At 44.3% G+C, this 21,411-nt stretch overlaps 1 protein-coding gene across 4 annotated transcripts in view; it reads right to left on the reverse strand.

The window, feature by feature from the left end:
- LOC6039992 (integrator complex subunit 3 homolog) overlaps positions 1–21,411 on the reverse strand; it is a 254,482-nt gene that overhangs the window by 139,017 nt on the left and 94,054 nt on the right. For all 4 annotated transcript variants that reach the window (XM_038251677.1, XM_038251676.1, XM_038251680.1 and 1 more), the window contains one exon: positions 15,276–15,433. In XM_038251677.1, the coding sequence (XP_038107605.1) occupies positions 15,276–15,433 (158 nt within the window). The remainder of the gene's footprint in view (positions 1–15,275; positions 15,434–21,411) is intronic.

The following is a 21,411-nucleotide window of genomic DNA, read 5'->3' on the forward strand; positions in this document are numbered from 1 at the left end:
CAAAAATTTTAATGGTTGAATATAATTAACAATTGGTTAAATATTTAAAACATGAACTTGGGTTTGTTTACGTCTGTCATTTGAAGTCAGGATTCGAACGAGAGCGGTCGATTTGTTGAGTTTGTGTTGTTAATTATGAAGTGAGAGGATGTGAAAGGTGAAAATAACACTATTTGGCTAATGTTGAAGTGGCAAATCAAAGTGTCGCAACTGGGGAGGTGGAATTGGTGAGTAATTTTGTTGATGATTTCTTTGCAGGTGATAAACTATGAAGAGCAAGACGAGGACATTCGCAATGGGGACCTCTGATGGGAGGGGACTTTATGATAATGTTTAGTGGAAAGAGAGGGGCAGTGGAAGGAAGAGGCAGGCCCACTCTTGCACGACAATACTTGCACGGGCAAATTTAACAAAATTGTGGTTAACACTTGTACGCTCGGGTTGTATTTTTCAGGTAGTTTTTTTATCTTAAAAATCTTGTAACTTTTGATAGAATCGACCAAATTGGACGCTTCCGGTTGCAAAAGATTCGGATTTCCTTCTAGTTTCCACTGACGAAAGGACGAAACATATGGTCCAGGATTACCGGAGATATTCCGGATTGCGCTGGGGTAGGTTTTTTCGGGGATTTGGGTTTTTTGGATAAAAAGCTATTTTTTGACATGGAACAATGCCTAACTTTATCATTTCCTTATAAAACATGCCTTATAACATAGTTCAGTGCAATTACTTGATATGGCCATGGCCTCCGGGGACCCTGGGACCGGTTCCAAGTGGCCATTGGATGACCCAATGTTGGTACATTGCACCAATCGTCAAATATGTCAAGCAACATGTCAAAACACTTGGAATTGGTTTTATAAATTCAATAAAAATGTCAGAAACTCAGTAGCTGGTCTTCTGGCCACTTTGGACAGTTCCAGTGAATCCGGAATTCCGGTCCAAGTCGAGGATTTTGTCCAAATGTTCAAATATGTCAAGCAACATGTCAAAACACTTGGAATTGGTTTTATAAATTCAATAAAAATGTCAGAAACTCAGTAGCAGGTCTTCTGGCCACTTTGGCCAGTTCCGGTGAATCCGGAATTCCGGTCCCAGTCGAGGATTTTGTCCAAATGTTCAAATATGTCAAGCAACATGTCAAAACACTTGGAAACGGTTTTATAAATTCAATGAAAATGTCAGAAACTCAGTAGCTGGTCTTCTGGCCACTTTGGCCAGTTCCGGTGAATCCGGAATTCCGGTCCCAGTTGAGGATTTTGTCCAAATGTTCAAATATGTCAAGCAACATGTCAAAACACTTGGAAATGGTTTTATAAATTCAATGAAAATGTCAGAAACTCAGTAGCTGGTCATCTGGCAATTTTGGCCAGTTCCGGTGAATCCGGAATTCCGGTCCCAGTCGAGCATTTTTGCCAAATGTTCAAATATGTCAATCGGCATGTCAAAACACTTGGTAATGGTTTTATAAATTCAATGAAAATGTCAGAAACTCAGTAGCTGGTCATCTGGCCACTTTGGCCAGTTCCGGTGAATCCGGAATTCCGGTCCCAGTCGAGGATTTTGTCCAAATGTTCAAATATGTCAAGCAACATGTCAAAACACTTGGAAACGGTTTTATAAATTCAATAAAAGTGTCAGAAACTCAGTAGCTGGTCTTTGGCCACTTTGGCCAGTTCCGGTGAATCCGGAATTCCGGTCCCAGTCGAGGATTTTGTCCAAATGTTCAAATATGTCAAGCAACATGTCAAAACACTTGGAAATGGTTTTATAAATTCAATGAAAATGTCACAAACTCAGTAGCTGGTCTTCTGGCCACGTTGGCCAGTTCCGGTGAATCCGGAATTCCGGTCCCAGTCGAGGATTTTGTCCAAATGTTCAAATATGTCAAGCAACATGTCAAAACACTTGGAAATGGTTTTATAAATTCAATGAAAATGTCACAAACTCAGTAGCTGGTCTTCTGGCCACTTTGGCCAGTTCCGGTGAATCCGGAATTCCGGTCCCAGTCGAGGATTTTGTCCAAATGTTCAAATATGTCAAGCAACATGTCAAAACACTTGGAAATGGTTTTATAAATTCAATGAAAATGTCAGAAACTCAGTAGCTGGTCATCTGGCAATTTTGGCCAGTTCCGGTGAATCCGGATGTTCAAATATGTCAATCGGCATGTCAAAACACTTGGAAATGTATTATAAAATTCAATAAAAATGTCAGAAACTCAGATGTTGGCCTTCTGGCCATTTTGGCCAGTTCCGGTGAATCAGGAATTCCGGTCCCAGTCGAAGATTTTTGCCAAATGTTCAAATATGCCAATCGGCATGTAAAAACACTTGGAAATGGTTTTATAAATTCAATAAAAGTGTCAGAAACTCAGTAGCTGGTCATCCGGCCGTTTTGGCCAGATCCGGTGAATCAGGAATTCCGGTCCCAGCCGAGCATTTTTGCCAAATGTTCAAATATGTCAATTAGCTTCGGCATGTCAAAACACTTAGAAATGGTTTTATAAATTCTATAAAAATGTCAGAAACTCAGTAGTTGTTCAACTAACCACTCTGACCATTTCTGGTGAATCCTAAATTCCGGTCCCAGTCGAGAATGTTTCCCAAATATTCGAATATGCCAAGCAGCATGTCAAAACACTTGGAAATTCAATGAAAATGTCAGAAGTTGGTCAACTAGCCACTTTGGCCAGAGCCGGGGAATTCGGAATTCCGGTCCGAGCCGAGCATTTTATTCCAAATGTTCAAATATGTCAATCGGCATGTCACAACGCTTGGAAATGGTTTTATAAATTCAATAAAAATGTCAGAAACTCAGTATATGGTCACCTGGCCAAAATTTTCCGTCCCAAAATAAAACAAACCAAGTCAACAACCCACAGGTCATTTATGGTTTCTATTGCAAGTTTCTGCTCGAACATCGAGTTCAAAGGCTTGAATGTAGAGAGCCCCCAAATTTTTGTTTACTCCAATGAACCTTCCACCATAGGATTTGAACTGATGACCTTGGTATTGCGAGTCCATCCGCCGACCAGCGTCTTCTTTGAGCAAATGTATTGTTTTTCCTTAAACGGGAGAGACGACTCTTACACCTGGACTAACATAACGGTCTAACTACAGCTAAAGCCGGGACCTCCGTTTTACTTCTTCATCCGATGGAACGCTGGAGCTGATAGGAATCGAAACCACGATCATCTGCTTAAAAAGCGAACAGCGTAACCATTTAGCCAAGCCTGCTCTTGGTGAGTCCAGGTGAATCCGAATACCCGGTCCCATCCGTAGCTATTTCGAAAATGTCAAGTAGCATTTCAAAACATTTGTGAATGGATTTATAAGATTATTGAAAATGTCAGGAACTCTGTATCTGGTCATCCGACCAAATTATCTAAATCCAGTGAACCTGAAATTTCGGTCCAAGTCACGGTTAAAAAAAATTTATAAATTGAACAGCAAGCCAGCATATCAAAAGGAGAATTCACATTTCATTGTTCTAAGTTGATTTAACACAAAATTACCTTTTATTTAACTTGTTGGAAAAGTATTTTTTGTAACAGTTTATTCCGACAGATTTTAAAAACGTTCAAAACAAAAATTTTAAAAAAATTAGCAACAACTTACAAGTGTTCTTACATGCCGCTCAACATATTTGAATAATTAGGATATTACAAGCCTATGACCGTCATTCCGGAATCACTGAAACAGGGCAAAGTGGCCAGATGACCAACTACTGAGTTTTTGACATTTTTATTGAATTTATAAAACTATTTCCAAGTGTTTTGACATGCCGCTTGAAATATATAAATATTTAGGAAAAAACCATGGACTGGGACCGTAATTCCGGATTCACCGGAACTGGCCAGATGACCAGTAACTGACTTTCTTGCATTTTCATTGAATTTATAAATCCATGTCCAAGCGTTTTGACATGTCATTTGACATATTTGAACATTTAGGAAAAAATCCTCGACTTAGACAGGAATTCCGAATTCACCGGATCTGGCCAAAGTGGCGAGTTGACCAACTTCTGACATTTCAAATGAATTTATAAAACCATTTCCAAGTGTTTTGACATGCTGATTGACATATTTGAACATATGGAAAAAATCCTCGGCTTGGACCGGAATTCCGGATTCACCGAATCTGGCCAAAGTGGCCAGAAGACCAGCTACTGAGTTTCTAACATTTTTATTGAATTTATAAAACCATTTCCAAGCGTTTTGACATGCTGCTTGACATATTTGAACATTTGGAAAAAGCCTCGACTGGGACCGGAATTCCGGATTCACCGGAGCTGGCCAAAGTGGCCAGAAGACCAGCTAATAAGTTTCTGACATTCTTTTTTAAATTTATAAAACCATTTCCAAGTATTTTGACATGCCGATTGACATATTTGAACATTTGGCAAAAATGCTCGCCTGGGACCGGAATTCCGGATTCACCGGAACTGGTCAAAATGGCCAGATGACCAGCTACTGAGTTTCTGACATTTGCATTGAATTTATAAAACCATTCCCAAGTGTTTTGACATGCCGATTGACATATTTGAACATTTGGCAAAAATGCTCGCCTGGGACCGGAATTCCGGATTCACCGGAGCTGGCCAAAGTGGCCAGAAGACCAGCTAATAAGTTTCTGACATTCTTTTTTAAATTTATAAAACCATTTCCAAGTGTTTTGACATGCCGATTGACATATTTGAAATTTGGCAAAAATGCTCGCCTGGGACCGGAATTCCGGATTCACCGGAACTGGCCAAAATGGCCAGAAGACCAGCTACAGAGTTTCTGACATTTTCATTGAATTTATAAAACCATTTCCAAGTGTTTTGACATGCCGATTGACATATTTGAACATTTGGCAAAAATTCTCGACTGGGACCGGAATTCCGGATTCACCGGAACTGGCCAAAATGGCCAGAAGACCAGCTAATAAGTTTCTGACATTTTCATTGAATTTATAAAACCATTTTCAAGTGTTTTGACATGCCGCTTGACATATCTGAACATTTGGAAAAAAAAAATCTCGACTGGGACCGGAATTCCGGATTCACCGGAACTGGCCAAAGTGGCCAGATGACCAGCTACTGAGTTTCTGACATTTTCATTGAATTTATAAAACCATTACCAAGTGTTTTGACATGCCGATTGACATATTTGAACATTTGGCAAAAATTCTCGACTGGGACCGGAATTCCGGATTTACCGGAACTGGCCAAAATGGCCAGAAGACCAGCTAATAAGTTTCTGACATTTTCATTGAATTTATAAAACCATTTCCAAGTGTTTTGACATGCCGCTTGACATATCTAAACATTTGGAAAAAAAAATCCTCGACTGGGACCGGAATTCCGGATTCACCGGAACTGGCCAAAGTGGCCAGATGACCAGCTACTGAGCTTCTGACATGTTTATTGAATTTATAAAACCATTTCCAAGCGTTTTGACATGCCGCTTGACATATTTGACGATTGGTGCAATGTACCAACATTGGGTCATCCAATGGCCACTTGGAACCGGTCCCAGGGTCCCCGGAGGTCTTGGCCATATCAAGTAATTGCACTGAACTATGTTATAAGGCATGTTTTATAAGGAAATGATAAAGTTAGGCATTGTTCCATGTCAAAAAATAGCTTTTTGTCCAAAAAACCCAAATCCCCGAAAAAACAATTCTGCACGAAATCGACAGCAGAGCGTTCCCGTACTTTTCTGCAACAAATGTAACTTTTCTCTCAGGCAGAACTTCTGCAATGAGAGAGGCTAAAGTTGCAGCAAAACCGTTCCCGAACTTTTCTGCAAGCTCTATCTTCTCTTTTGTGTTGAAAAGTTTCTGCAAGTTGGTGTGATGGATGTTGAGTACACGCTACACATAAAATTTGCAAGCATTTTATTGTTAGTTGTAATAAATTTGATGTTTTTTCAATTACTAAATTGAAAAAGTCTTTTCGAAGGGTCATTTGTAAATTTTGAATTGATGTTTGTTGGATTTTATTTTATTGGTGGGTCTCGTGGCGCAGGGGTAGCGGCTTCGGCTGCCGATCCCGATGATGCTATGAGACGCGGGTTCGATTCCCGCCTTATCCACTGAGCTTCTATCGGATGGTGAAGTAAAACGTCGTTCCCGGTTTCTCCTGTCTCGTCAGAGGCGCTGGAGCAGAAATCCCACGTTAGAGGAAGGCCATGCCCCGGGGGGCGTAGTGCCAATAGTTTCGTTTGGATTTTATTGTTAGCTGTATGAATTTGATTTGATGTTTTTTTTAATTACTAAATTGAAATAGTCTTTTCGAAGGGACGTTTGTATATTTTGAATTGATGTTTGTTGGGTTTTTTTTAGGAAATAAGTTTTATTGAGAATGATATTTTATGTTAACGATTTCAGGCTTAGTTCATAAATTTATTTATTTATTTATATATTTATATACAGCAATTCCCCACGAAAACAGCATGGAAAAAAACAAAAGTCCTCGGATCGGGCTCAAAATTTTTATGGGGGTTCCCTGGCCGAAATAATTAAACCCGTATTTTTTTGTTTGGCAATTAGGGTGACCTACGGCGTGTTAGGGTGGTCTGAAAAACGGCCATTTTCGTCGATTTTCGCAAAAAAACACTTTTTTCGAAAAATCATAACTCCTCGCCATTTTAATTTTAACCGATTTCAATTGTCTTATACGCAAATGAAAGGTGATAAGTTGGCCTTTCAAAGAAAAATAGTAAGAAGTTTCAAAAATCTAGCCTAACATATGAAAAGGGCGTACACAGAAAAAAATATTTCTGTAAATTTACATTACTTATCATGTACCAAAAGGTATCATGATAAATGATGTATATTTACATCGAATTAGTTGGAAATTTACATGACCTTCATTGTAAATGTGCAAACCAAAAATCTTTCAAAATCGTGTAAATTATAAATCTAATGTAAACTTACACGAATAAAATTTTTTTTTTTGCTCTGTTGTATGTTCACCTATCTTACACAATCTTGACCACACTCACACACACACTCGCACACACTCAGAGGAAGTCAGTCTCGATCAGTACGCCGTTCAGTAAAGTCGTGCAGTAATAAACGCTAGTTAAAAGTACTTTCGAGTGACTATTTCACATCCGGCTTCGCCTCATAACATGGTGTCAGAAGTTGCCGTGGCTTCTTGAGTGTTTTCCGGCGTCATTCGGTCGTCAAATCGCGGAAAACTCGGAAAAAACGGACTCTGTGAAAAGTGAAAGGACGCACCGGTCCGCCATTTTGTTTCTCGTGTGAAATTTTTTTTTGCCTGCCCTCATAGAAATGGATGCCAAACAGTTTAAGGAGTTCATGGCGCAACAAGCGACCATGATGGACAAAATGATCGAGAAAATCCGTGTGCGGGAAGCACCGGCCGGAGCGCCGGTTCTACCGGTTCCGACGCCGTCACCGCTGATGGTGGACGGTGATATGGAAGAAAATTTTGACTTCTTCGAGAGAAGTTGGGAGGAGTACGTCAAGGCCACAAGTATGAACACGTGGCCAGCCACAGCGGACAAACAAAAAGTCAGCTACCTGCTCTCCGTAATCGGAGAACCGGCCAGGAAGAAATTTTTCAATTTCGAACTAACCGAGGCCGAGCGTGCCACGCCGGCACTGGCCTTGAAGGCGATTCGTGAGAAGGTGGTTCCCAAGAGGAACGTGATCGTGGACCGCCTAGAGTTTTCTCTGCCACGCAATCTAGCCGCGAATCGGTCGACGAATACTCAACCCGGCTGAAGACCCTGGCGAGAGTCGCCAAACTCGGAACGTTGAATGAGGAGCTCATAACCTACAAGCTGATAACCTCAAACAAGTGGCCGCAGCTGAGATCGAAGATGTTGGCCATGACGGATCTCACCCTGGAGAAGGTCGTGGACATGTGCAGGGCCGAGGAGATAACGGCCAAACGCAGCCAAGACCTGGCTGTACCGGAGGCGGAGGTCAACAAGGTGGCCAAGTCGAAGTTTCGCCGGAAGTCGCAGCAGCTGCCTCTCTGCAAATTTTGCGGAGACGAACACGACTTCACAAAAGGAAGCTGCCCTGCACTCGGGAAGAGATGCCGTCGGTGCAACGGTAAAAACCACATCGAGAAAGCGTGCCGAGTGAAGCGCGGGTCCAGCAAGAAGAGTTCGCGGAAAGTGAAAGAAGTGAAGGACGAAAGTGAATCGGAGGAAGAGTCCGACGTCGATGCGTCGTCGGAAGACAGTAGTGAGGAATTTGAAATCGGGAAGATCATCGACAACTCCGACAAGGGCGGAAGTGTGTCAGCAGAGTTGGAGTTGAAAATCAGTGACAAGTGGAGAAAAGTGATTAGTGAGTTGGACACAGGTGCCAACACAAGCCTGATTGGCCAAGATTGTCTCGTGAAGCTGTACGGAGGAAAGTGTCCCAGTCTTTTTCCGTCGAAGATGCGACTCCAGAGCTTCGGCGGAAATCCGATCAAGGTATTGGGCGAGGTTAAGATTCCGTGCCGTCGGTCCGGAAGGAAGTATCGATTGGTGCTTCAAGTGGTGGAAGGCGCTCACCGACCTCTTCTGTCGGCAAAAGTGTCCCGTGTGCTCGGATTTGTCAAGTTCTGCAAATCGGTTTGCTTCGGTGGACCCGATTCAACCTCGCCAGACAAGCTGCTCAAGGTATACCGTGTTGAGGCCCAGAAGATAGTCGACAAACACCAAAGCCTCTTCGATGGGTACGGAAAGCTCGACGGTGAAGTCTCGTTGGAGGTTGACCACACCGTGCCACCGTCGATTCAGCCACCACGGCGTGTACCGATTGCCCTGCGCGGTCAGCTGAAGAAGGAGTTGGAAGTGCTGGAGAAGGAAGGAATCGTTGTGAAGGAGCCGAGACACACTGACTGGGTCAGTAATATCGTCATCGTCCAGCGAGGTGACCAGTCCAAGAAGAGCCTTCGTGTGTGCCTCGATCCAGTACCCCTCAACAAGGCACTGAAGCGACCTAACCTTCAGTTTGTGACCCTCGACGAAATCCTGCCAGAGTTGGGGAAGGCCAAGGTCTTCTCTACCGTCGATGCCAAGAAAGGATTTTGGCATGTGGTCCTGGATGAACCGAGCAGCCAGCTGACGACGTTCTGGACTCCATTTGGCAGATACCGCTGGGTACGTCTACCCTTTGGTATTGCACCGGCTCCGGAAATATTCCAGATGAAGCTGCAGGAGGTTATTCAAGGCTTGCCCGGTGTCGAGTGCATCGCCGATGATCTGCTCGTGTTCGGAGTCGGAGATACCTTTGAGGACGCGCTAGCAAACCACAACGTCTGTCTCGAGAAGCTGCTCTGTCGCCTCAAGGAGCACAACATCAAGCTGAACAAGGAAAAGCTGAAACTGTGCGAGACCTCCGTGAAGTTCTACGGTCACGTACTGACGAACAAGGGACTCCAGCCGGACGAGACGAAAATCTCAACCATCCGTAACTATCCTACTCCCACGGACCGCAAAGCTGTGCACCGTTTTATCGGAATGGTCAACTACCTGAGCAGATTCATCCCAAACTTGAGTGCGAACCTCACGAATCTGCGAAAGCTCACCGTGGAATCCCAGCCGTGGCAGTGGACTAAAGTTGAAGCAGATGAGTTCGACCGGGTCAAAACTCTTGTCTCGGACACCGACACACTCCGTTATTACGATGTCAACCAGCCGATTACCGTGGAGTGCGACGCCAGTTGCTTTGGATTGGGCGTAGCTGTGTACCAAGGGGACGGAGTAGTTGGGTACGCTTCTCGAACGTTGACACCGACAGAACAAAATTACGCGCAGATCGAGAAGGAGCTCCTTGCGATCTTGTTCGCATGCATTCGCTTCGATCAACTTATCGTCGGCAACCCAAAAGCAGTCATCAAGACCGACCATAAGCCGCTCCTGAACATCTTCAACAAGCCCCTCCTTGCTGCTCCTCGCCGGCTGCAGCACATGTTGCTGAACCTCCAACGCTATCGGCTGACGGTCGAATACGTAACTGGAAAAGACAACGTTGTGGCAGATGCTCTCTCTCGGGCTCCGACCAGAGACGACCAGCCGTGGGACCAGTACAAGAAACTGCACATCTACAAAGTGTTCGAGGAGCTGGAAGACGTGGAGCTGAAGAACTTTCTAAGCATTTCGGATAACCGCTTGGATGAAGTAATGAAGGAGACAGAAAACGACCAAACGATGCAGCGAGTCATCGAGTACGTGCAGCGTGGCTGGCCGGCGTCGGCCGAACGGGTACCGGACAGCGTGAGGATTTATTTTGGATACCGGAACGAACTCTCGACGCAGAACGGCATCGTCTTTCGAGGCGATCGCATCTTGGTGCCGCAGGCTATTCGACGCAAGCTGATTGATTGTTGCCACATTAGCCACAACGGAATCGAAGCAACGCTGAAGCTGGCCAGGGCCAACCTTTTCTGGCCGGGCATGAGTTCGCAGATCACGGACGTCGTAAAGAGCTGCAGTGTCTGCGCCAAGTTTGCGGCTTCACAGCCACACCCACCGATGATCAGCCACAGCATCCCGGTACACCCGTTTCAAATGGTCTCGATGGACGTCTTCTTCGCTGAGTACCGTGGACACCGACGCAACTTCCTGGTTACTGTGGACCACTATTCAGACTTCTTCGAGGTCGACATCTTGAAGGATTTGACGCCACAGTCGGTCATTGCGGCATGCCAGGAAAACTTTGCTCGACATGGAAAGCCGCAGAGGGTGCTAACCGACAACGCTACGAACTTCGTGAACAAGCACATGATGAAGTTTGCTGAGGACTGGGACTTCGAGCTAGTAACATCAGCACCGCACCACCAGCAAGCAAACGGTAAGTCCGAAGCCGCCGTCAAGATTGCCAAGCGCCTGCTTGCAAAAGCCAACGAAACGGGAACGGACTTCTGGTTCGCCCTGTTGCACTGGAGGAACATCCCAAACAAGACTGGGTCCAGTCCCGTCGCCCGTCTGTTTTCACGCTCAACACGATGTGGCGTTCCGAGCACGGCGGCGAACTTGGTTCCGAAGGTGGTGGAGAATGTGCCTGCGTCAATCGAGGATAATCGTAAGCGGATCAAGTACCAGTACGACAAGAAAGCTCGTAACCTACCTGAGCTGGAAACTGGGTCTCCGGTTTTCGTGCAGCTGACACCGCAAACGTCGAAGCTGTGGACACCTGCCGTCATCTCCAACCGCCTCAGCGAGCGCTCGTACACGGTGGAAGTGAACGGAAAGGACTACCGTCGCAGCTTGGTTCACCTGAAGCCACGTAAAGAACTTTCCACATCGCCTGCCCGTCTGTCGCCAACTGTTCCAGAACCAAGAGCTGTTCAACCGGATCACCCCGAAGCTGATGCCACTCGCCGTTCGACTTCGGTTGAACTTGATTGTCAACTGCCCGCAGCTAGCACGTTAGAACCAACGATTGCTGTGATGCCACCGCCAGGATCGTCAAATGCAACGCCGTCTGAGACAACACGTGATCGACGTTCAACGCTGCCTGTAGTTCTAGCGTCGCGACCAAAGCGACAAACAAAAATCCCGGAGAAGCTGAAGAATTTTGTTTTGTAACGTTTAGTTTAAAGTGGGGAGGATGTTGTATGTTCACCTATCTTACACAATCTTGACCACACTCACACACACACTCGCACACACTCAGAGGAAGTCAGTCTCGATCAGTACGCCGTTCAGTAAAGTCGTGCAGTAATAAACGCTAGTTAAAAGTACTTTCGAGTGATTATTTCACATCCGGCTTCGCCTCATAACATGCTCCATTGAATCTAGAATTCGTTGAATGTTTTGAATTCTAGATTCAATGGAGCACTTGATAAATTAATCAGCCCTTTAAAAAGAATTAAGTTTCATTAAGAAGAACCTGAGACATTGCAAAATCCCTAAACATCTCTTTGACCCAATGTCGCCTCCACAGACAGTACTCTTCTACTTACGGATTTTTTTGAAAGGTCATCGGCTGACCACAGTTGAACCAGTCAGATTTTCCGCTTCTACCGCTAATGGCCACAGCTCCTAAAAATGATGCTGCCGCGACCGAATGGATTCCGGCACCGTCAATGCTTGCCGCTAACTGTCCACGATAAGCACATAATTTTCCGAGGTTCGCTTTGGTAATCAGCTTGCAGAGCTCGGACGTCCCGGAAACGACCGCGTCTTTGAATGGTCTCTGGGTGTTATGCAAAATAAACAATAAGCAACTCCAGTTCGGCAGACAAATGAGCCTGCCACAGCTCGGAACCTACCAGCATCGATGTCATATCCTCCTACGGGCGTAACCTGGGTATCATAAAACGCCATCGAATCACTCATCGTCAGCTGGAGTTGCATGAACGAAACCGATGGAGCAACTTGAGCAGGTGCCAATGTCGAGATGTCGAGCTCGACGTGATGGACTAAACGATATGATGATTGCTGCACCGTAACCAAGGATGAGGATTTGCGGTAGTTTGTTCCAGATGCGAGCCATTACACGGTCTCCGGCGTGGTTCATCCACTTGTATGGGCTGAAGAAGAGGGAATATTGTTATTAATAGGGAGAAAATTCAATTCCAGATTGTACTCACTTACCTGAAAAGCCATTCAAAAACACCGCGAACCTTGAACCGCTGTCAACACGACCCAATCAACGAAGGGAAACAAACAAGAAAATGAAGGTCAAAACAAAATAAGCCGTTGCACGGTTTAACAGAATCATGCATAATTTAACCAAATTTCGTTATCCAAGACACCAACCGTACTACTGAAGTACACGTTTATCTATGCGTACCCAGTAAATTAAGAGTTTAAATGTAGTTTAAGACCAACTTATCCATAACGTGTATTTTTTAGCAGTTTTTTTTGTTGATTATTCTGCTTAGTGCAATGACGGTATTGATTGAGTATAAAAACTGTCAAATTGGCCTTGCAAAGTATTTTGTGTTTGGTATTGTTTAACAATATTGTGAAATTATTATAATAAGAACAGTTCTTTTGAATTGCTAATTTAAAACAAAAGTTTACTTAAAAAGATGTTACCCGGACAGCCCTGGAAAAAAATAACTCCATGGTGCCTCGCCGCCACTGCTCCTTGGAATAGAATAGCCCTCGGCCCCCACGTACAGCGATTCCCACTCTCCGGTCAAGTTCCGCGCACCAAACGCCGATGCAGGCTGGTTACAGGAAGTTAATCTACGTCGAGGTCTGAGTCAAATCTCAGCATGGATTTTGTTGCTTCCAAGTCTGCAGCAGCGTATCGCAAGTGTTTAGTCTGTCCCCCGGTCAACATGTTAGTTCCGGAACCATTTTATGGGTCGTTTTATGTGCTGGAGAATCGGTTGCCGTATTGATGGAGATGATCAGGTAAAATCAGGTGAAAGTGACACATTCATGTTGGAAAGTAACGACACCACTTAAGCGCCTTCACGTCGATCTTGCTCCTGCTTGAAACATAACCCGCAATCCCTGACCGAATCTTAGAAAAAATTGACCAGATCGTGGGTGACGATCGCAAGCGCTTCCTCACGATTAAGGATGCGCGAACCGAGTGTTCCGCTGATCGCAAGCTCGTCGAAAGCTGTTTTGCTGGTACGACAGTGATGGTTTTCTTCTACGCCGGACATCCGGAAAGATCTTCTGAACCTTTCCAGTCGAGTGCTTCGAGAACAGTCCGGTTAAGGTACTGGCCACTGATAGCAAACGCACCGCGCATGTATTTCAGGGTGTCATTGTGATGCACATCCTATTGGCCACGTAACCTATCACGACGAAGGCGGAAGCCCGATTATCCGCCAGGACCGCTCCGTCAACAGCTCTTTGGAGGACCAGCCCAACCGGTGGCCGACGTGATTTTTTCAAAGGTCTGAAAAAAATAACTAGAAAATGTGTGGATCATGAATCCTTGCAATCAAACAAACCTTTTAAGATTCCATAAGTAAACTTTTGTCTGCCACTGCACTGCTGCGGGAACAAAAACGACAAAAACTATAATTTTCAAAAAGAAAAGCAGCGAGAAAAAAATTTCGATGCAAACATAAACAAACGAATTGACATCTCGTTTCTAATATTTCTTATACACCACGACGAGACGCATGCTACGAAACGCGTTGCATACTGAAAAGCGAATAAATTTGATTTAATGTTACTAAAAATCGAGAACTTTCTTTAAAAACACATCAATTAGCCTTGCGACCAAATAACATAATGAAAACAAATACTTTCAGCTGTCACTTCTAAACGAACTGCAGCAATGGAAATTTACACGTTCTTGTTTCAGATATATGAACAAATTTTTACATTAGCCCCTAATTACATTGTTTACATGTTTCCAGTTCGGTCAGTTCTTCAAAAAGCTGGAATGTTTACATGCGATTTACCAATTCCATCAAAATAAAATTTACATGACTGCCAATTACATTGTATTTGGTCATTTACATCATATTTATTTTTTACATTAAGCACTTTTACATTGAAAACGTGGTTTACATGTCGTGTAATCTTACATATTTTTGTCTGTGTATGAAACATTAAAATGCCGTTTTGACGGTGTCTGAACCAAAGAGCCTATGTCTGGAAATATTTTTATCGGATCCCCCGGACATTTTTACATAACATACCAAAAATGGGAGGAGTTCATTAACAGGATTCCGAGATATGATTTTTTGAAAATAAAATCCGTGTTTTTTACGCGCCTCGCGCAAAAACCGGAGAATGATGAAATTGGCAAAAAATCAACTTTTTTCACTAAAACTGCGATAACTTCAAAATTTCATACATGTCTGGGTACCAAAAGTTGCGTCTTTTAATTGCAAAAAATTTGGTTCCCAAACATCTATAGGTCATTGCTGAAATTTTAAAGTTATCGCAGTTTTAGTGAAAAAAGTTTAGTTTTTGTCAATTTCGTCATTCTTTGGTTTCTGCGCGCGGTGCGTCGAAAAACACGGATTGTATTTTCAAAAAATCATATCTCGGAATCCTGTTAATGAACTCCTCCCATTTTTTGGTTAGCATTTTTGCATACCAATCTAAAGGACGGGGGATTGAACCCTACCACGAGCTACTTTGATTTTTCGTTCATATTCAGTATTTCAAGTATTTCTAAGTCTTAAACATTCTCGTTGGGAGCAGATGGGCATCGAACCCAGGACCATTCACTTACAAAGCGAACACCGTAACCAGTCAGCCACGGCCGCTCCCACGCAAAATTTTGTTGATCATATTCTACATTTTTTTTTTAAATCGGAATATATCAGGGGACCGAACAGTGCCAATGCTAGAAGGTTTCAAGAAGTAATACAATTCTTACCGTAGCACCGATATAACAAAAGCATCGGCTTTGTTCCTGGAATCTCGGCTCAGCAAACACTTTACCAAATCAGTAGAAGGTTTTTCGTTTCTCAATAACAACAAAATGTAAGTAAGGGCTTCCGCGTGCCTGGACGCATCAAGCTCTGGCAAAATATCCTGTAAAATAAAGACATTGTGAGAACCTGGGAGATGAACAGCGGGTCGCAAAGCAAAAACATTATGTAGCAGAAGTTCTGCAATAGCAAAGCAAATCTGAAAATTTTCTCTTCTGCAGACGATCGGCATAGCATTACGGGTTTGTACCACACTGTAGGGGGTGCTACATTTGTCAATTCAATAATCTTAGATTAAAAACCATTTCTGATGACTTTTTTTTTCATTATAATGCAAAAAAAAAAAATTGACAAGACAACATTTATTCGATGGATTACCTATGGTCCCCTTGGAACGAGCTATCAAGTAGGACCTTTTCTGTCAAGAAGGGCCGTGAAGTTAATTTTTCAAAATTGAATTAAAAATCCATTTTAAATCCTTTGTGGTTGTTCAAAGGGTCATTGTACTCAGAAAAATAAGCTTTATCGTTGTGAGTAATGATATCACAAATTTAAGCTTGATTTTAGAACACAATTTGATTGTGCCCGCTACAGTCGAAAATATCTAAGAACAGTCAGTGGGGGTGACATTGGGTCTGGGGGGTAAGATTGGGTCAAAGTGATTTTTTATGGATTATACAATTTCTCGGGTTCTTCTTAATGAAACTAAATTCTGTGTTGTGTAGAGTGTCGTGATCGGGGACTTTCTTCTATAATAAAAACTAAATTGATCCACCTATGTGGTTGGAGCCTTCCTCACTCATTACCAACAATGGCTTTACACAAGTTTCATCTATTTTTTAGATCCGGAATAAAAAAGTACATACATATCACTTAAGTAGCCATGTCTCGAGACAGAGTTGCCAGATTTTCAATGTATTAGACTCGTTGGAAAGGTCTTTCGATAACCTAACCAACAATGGGCCGGATGGTGGATCCGAACATAGTTTACATACATTTAAGTGAGATCCGGCTTTCAAAAAGTACATCAATATCGCTTAAGTGAACAAATCTCGAGACAGGGTTGTCAGATCTTCAATTTTTTGGACTCGTTGGTAAAGTCTTTTGATAATCTAACTAACGATGGGTCGGATGATGGATCCGGACATTGTTTACATACATTTATGTGAGATCCGGCTACAAAAAGGTACATAAATATCACTTCAGTGGTTATAACTCGAGACAGGGTTGCCAGATCTTCAATGTTTCAGATTCGTTGGAAAGGTTTTTCGATTACCTAACCAACGATGGGTCGCATGATGGAACCAGACATTGTTTACATACATTTAAGTGAGATCCGGCTACAAAAAAGTACATAAATATCAATTAAGTGGTTAGACCTCGAGACAGGATTGCCAGATTATCAATGTTTCAGATTCGTTGGAAAGGTCTTTCGATTACCTTATCAACGATCGGTCGGATGATGGATCCGGACATTGTTTACATACATTTAAGTGAGATCCAGCTTCAAAAAAAAAGTACAAAAAAAATAACTTAACTGGTCATAACTCGAGACATGGTTGCCAGATCTTCAATGTTGTAGACTCGTTGGAAAGGTCTTTCGATTACCTTACCAACGATCGGTCGGATGATGGATCCGGACATTGTTTGCATACATTTAAGTGAGATCCGGCTGCAAAAAAAGTACATAAATATCACTTAAGTGGTCAGAACTCGAGACAGGGTTGCCAGATTATCAATGTTTTAGACTCGTTGGAAAGGTCTTTTGATTACCTAACCAACGATGGGTCGGATGATGGATCCGGATATTGTTTACATACATTTAAGTGGTTATAACTCGAGACAGAGTTGCCAGATTATCAATGTTTTGGACTCGTTGGAAAGGTCTTTCAATTACCTAACTAACGATGTGTAACGATTCTGCGTTGCACACGAAACGTTCAACAGCTTAAGCGCCACTTCCAAACGGAAGGCTGTTGTCGCAGTTGGAGGTCCGGCTAGAAACTCTCTCTTCGGGCAAGCTAAAACGGAGTGGCACCAACCAAAATGTTCATCAAACTAACCCAAAACTAAAGACCGAAAACTAAGATTTTGTACTATTGAAAATTGTGAAAGAAAACAAGATTTGAGCCGATATTTGTGTATTTATTTGTAGAACTGAATTATTGCGATATTTGAGAATGATTTACCAACTGACTTCGACCCAAGTTCACTAAGGACCGACTAAATTTGTATGTATTTGGTTTGGTTTGGTCAAAATCAGTTCAGCCAGTGCTGAGAAAACTGAGTGACATTATTGGTCACATACACACACATATACACACACATACCCACACACCCGTGAACCGTGGGGGCAGGTGAGGGTCCCTGCGGAGCTTAGCTGCCAGCTACCGGGCGGGTTGCAGTAGGAGAATAGCTGTCGGCGATTGCATACATTCATTGCATCGCCCCCGGACCAGCAGCGGGATGATGTCTAGGACGTGGCGGAATTGAACAAGGGCTCTGTTTAATTTATAATCTAATCTAATCTAATCAGACCCTAGCGCAGCCAATCTTTCGAAGGGATCCTGGAGAGTGCCTTAGGTTAGATGACGCCTAGCACTCTTCTTGTCATTTATTAACATTTGCAGTGCGCCATTGCATTAGAATGCATTGAAACATCACAAGCGTTAAAGCGGCCAGGCCTACTGCGTAAAGCCGTATCGCAGAGATGACTCGTAATTGGGTTGAGTTTGAGCACTGAGTGTTCGAACAACAACACAATTCTGAATCGACAGGGAGGAAGAAGCGTGGGGACACACCACCATACGCTCCGAGATTTTTGGTTGTATTCGTTGGGAGCACCATGCTAAGAAGGTTTGGTACTCCGGGACCCTCTGGGATGGGACATTGTATTTCCACGAATGCCCTGGACTCTGTTTGCCGTGGTTATAGCGCCACAACTCGCTCTCTGTAACAGTATTCCTAATTCCAGTCCAAGCTCACCAAGTCGTCATGGCCTAGTGGTTAGAATTTTTGCTTACCAATCTAAAGGACAGGGGATCGAACCCCGCCTTGAGCGACTTTGATTTTTCGTTCATATTCATCATTTCAAATTTATGTGTTCTTAACTTTCTCGTTGGGAGCAGATGGGAATCGAACCCAGAACCATTCGCTTACAAAGCGAACACCGTAACCAGTCAGCCACGGCCGCTCCCGAACAAGGGCTCTGTTTAATTTCTTCGAAAAAAACCACATGGGTCCGTAAACACCTCTGTCAAGCGATCGAACGCCGCTATAAGTGTTTTAGCCCAAAACCTCACCAAACCCCGAATCCAAGATGTGACGCGACCCGTGTCGAGGGATGCATGGCTGGGGGGGTTCAACAAATGCCCAGTCGATAACGGAGCCTGTGGCGCACAGGGGCGCACCCCACACGTAATTTGCCCTTACTGCGTCACGGCAGGGCACTGGCGCAGCGGACCGTATTTCCCTAGCGACTCGTGGGATTCAAAATGAAGACAAGTGAAACAAACCAACTTAAGGGCCCCGATGCGCCCCAAGCATCGGAAAACACGGAGGTAGAAGAGGACGCAAACGTCGAAATGGCAGGAGGCGAGTCAAACGGCGGCGACACAGCAAGCGGAGTGGCGAGCGCGTTCCGTGGAAGCGGGAAGGTGTTGAGATCCCCAGTGTTGAACCAGGCGGCTGCTTCGAGTCAGCAGATAGGAGTAATTGGAGAGGAGACTCCCAAGTCATCCGTACTGAACTTCGCCGGCAGTACCCCTCAGGATGGAGTCCTGCTCGGAAGGACCGCGTTGCAGGAGGTCAGGAGGAGGGTCAACGAACTCTTTGATTTCATCAAGGACAAAAACAACGTCCACACCACAATCAAGCAGATGGTGAATGGAGTCAAGGCAGCCATTAATGCCGCAGAGCGCGAAAACAGCTCGCTGGTGGTGACGCGAAATTCACTGAAGCTCAGAGCTGAAAGAGCCGAAGAAACGCTGAAGGCAAAACTGGAGGAGGAAGCGCTACGGGAGAAAGAACCGAAAACGCCGCCCGGCCCAAGCTCAAAAAGGGACAGGGAAACGCCTGGAGAGGAAGAGGATGCAAAGAAGCAGAAGCAGGAGAATGGAGACAGTCCGGACCCAGCGAAAAAGCCAGAACCAGACCCAGGGAAGGAGAAGGGATGAGAAAAGGTCAAGGAGAAGAAGCGGAAGAAAAAACCCAGGCTACGCAGGGAGCGCAACAAAGGCTAGGCATTGGTAGTCGAAGTGAAGGAAGGTACGTCGTACGCAGACCTCCTCCGGAAAGTACGAACCGATCCGGAACTCAAAGAGCTAGGCGAGAGCGTGGTTAAGACCAGACGCACTCAAACCGGAGCGATGCTTTTTGAGCTGAAGAAAGACTCCGCGGTCAAGAGCTCAGCTTTCAAGTCCCTTGTCGAGAAGGCCGTAGGCTATGAGTCGAAGGTAAGGGCGCTATCGCCGGAGACAACGCTCGAGTGCAGAAACCTGGACGAGATCACGACGGAGGAAGAGCTAGAGGATGCGCTGATTGTTCTTCTGGAAGACCGTACGACACCGATGGCAATCCGGTTGAGGAAAGCCTACGGTGGCTCGCAGATTGCGTCGATTCGGCTATCGACGCCTGCGGCGTCCAAGCTCCTGGAAGTAGGCAGGGTCAAAGTAGGATGGTCAGTGTGCTCACTGAAGCCTGTTCCTCGAGTGACCCAGCAGATGACGAGGTGTTTCCGCTGCATGGGCTTCGGCCACCAGGCGAGAAATTGCGATGGTCCCGATCGAACCAACAGTTGCAGAAGGTGTGGTAGAGAAGGCCACATGGCAAGAGACTGCAAAAATAAGCCGAAGTGCGTGCTTTGTAAAGAAGGCTATGGCAATAGCCATGCGACGGGTGGCTTTAATTGCCCGGTGTACAAGAAGCTGGCCTCGGGCAAAAAGTAATGGAGGTGTCCCAGGTGAACCTCAATCACTGCGACACTGCACAGCAACTGCTGTGGCAGTCGACGGCGGAGACGGGTGTGACGTGGCAATTATTGCAGAACCGTACCGAGTTCCACACGACAACGGAAACTGGGCCGCGGATACAGCAAGAATGGCGGCGATACACGTAATGGGGCGGTACCCCATACAGGAAGTGGTATCGAGGGCGTTTGAAGGGTTCGTGATCGCCAAAGTAAACGGAACCTTCTTCTGTAGCTGCTATGCTCCCCCAAGATGGACCTTGGAGCAGTTTCAGCAGATGCTGGATTGTCTGACCGACGAACTGATCGGACGAAGCCCGATCGTTATCGGAGGTGACTTCAACGCGTGGGCGGTCGAGTGGGGTAGCAGATGCACCAATGCTAGGGGGCATAGCCTAATGGAAGCTCTGGCAAAGCTAGACGTTAGGCTGGCGAATCGCGGAACCAGCAGTACCTTCCGCAAAGGAGCAATTCTCTACCAAAACCGGAAATGGATTTTATTTGTATTTTTTGATTTGGCTCAAACTTTGTGGGGGCCTTCCCTATGACCAAAGAAGCCATTTTGCATCATAAGTTTGTCCATATAAATTTCCATACAAATTTGGCAGCTTTTCATACAAAAATGGTACGTATATATTCGAAAATCTGTAACTTTTGAAGGAATTTTTTGATCAATTTGGTGTCTTCGGCAAAGTTGCAGGTATTGTTAAAGACTATTTAGAAAAAAATAGGAACACGGAAAAAAAAAATTCCCGATTTTTTATTAACTTTTTTTTTACAAAAACTCAAATTCCCAAAATACATATTTTTTGATTTTCGAGATTTTTTGATATGTTTTAGGGGACAAAAATCCGCAACTTTTGAGCTATAGAGAAACATGGTCAAGAAATCTGCCGCCGAGTTATGATTTTTTGAAAAACTGGTGATTTTTGGAAAAATCGAAATTTCATGCATAAAATTTTTTGACCTCATTTTTATGCAAAATTGAATTTGCAATCGAAAATTACTTTACAGATTTTTTGATAAAGGGCCCCGTTTTCAAGATATAGCCACCGAAAGTTTGATTTCAGCGAAATATTTGCAGTTTTTCGATTTTTAAAAATAGTGACCATGAG

This window comes from Culex quinquefasciatus, chromosome 2 (assembly GCF_015732765.1).
Source record: "Culex quinquefasciatus strain JHB chromosome 2, VPISU_Cqui_1.0_pri_paternal, whole genome shotgun sequence".
Lineage (NCBI taxonomy): Eukaryota > Metazoa > Arthropoda > Insecta > Diptera > Culicidae > Culex > Culex quinquefasciatus.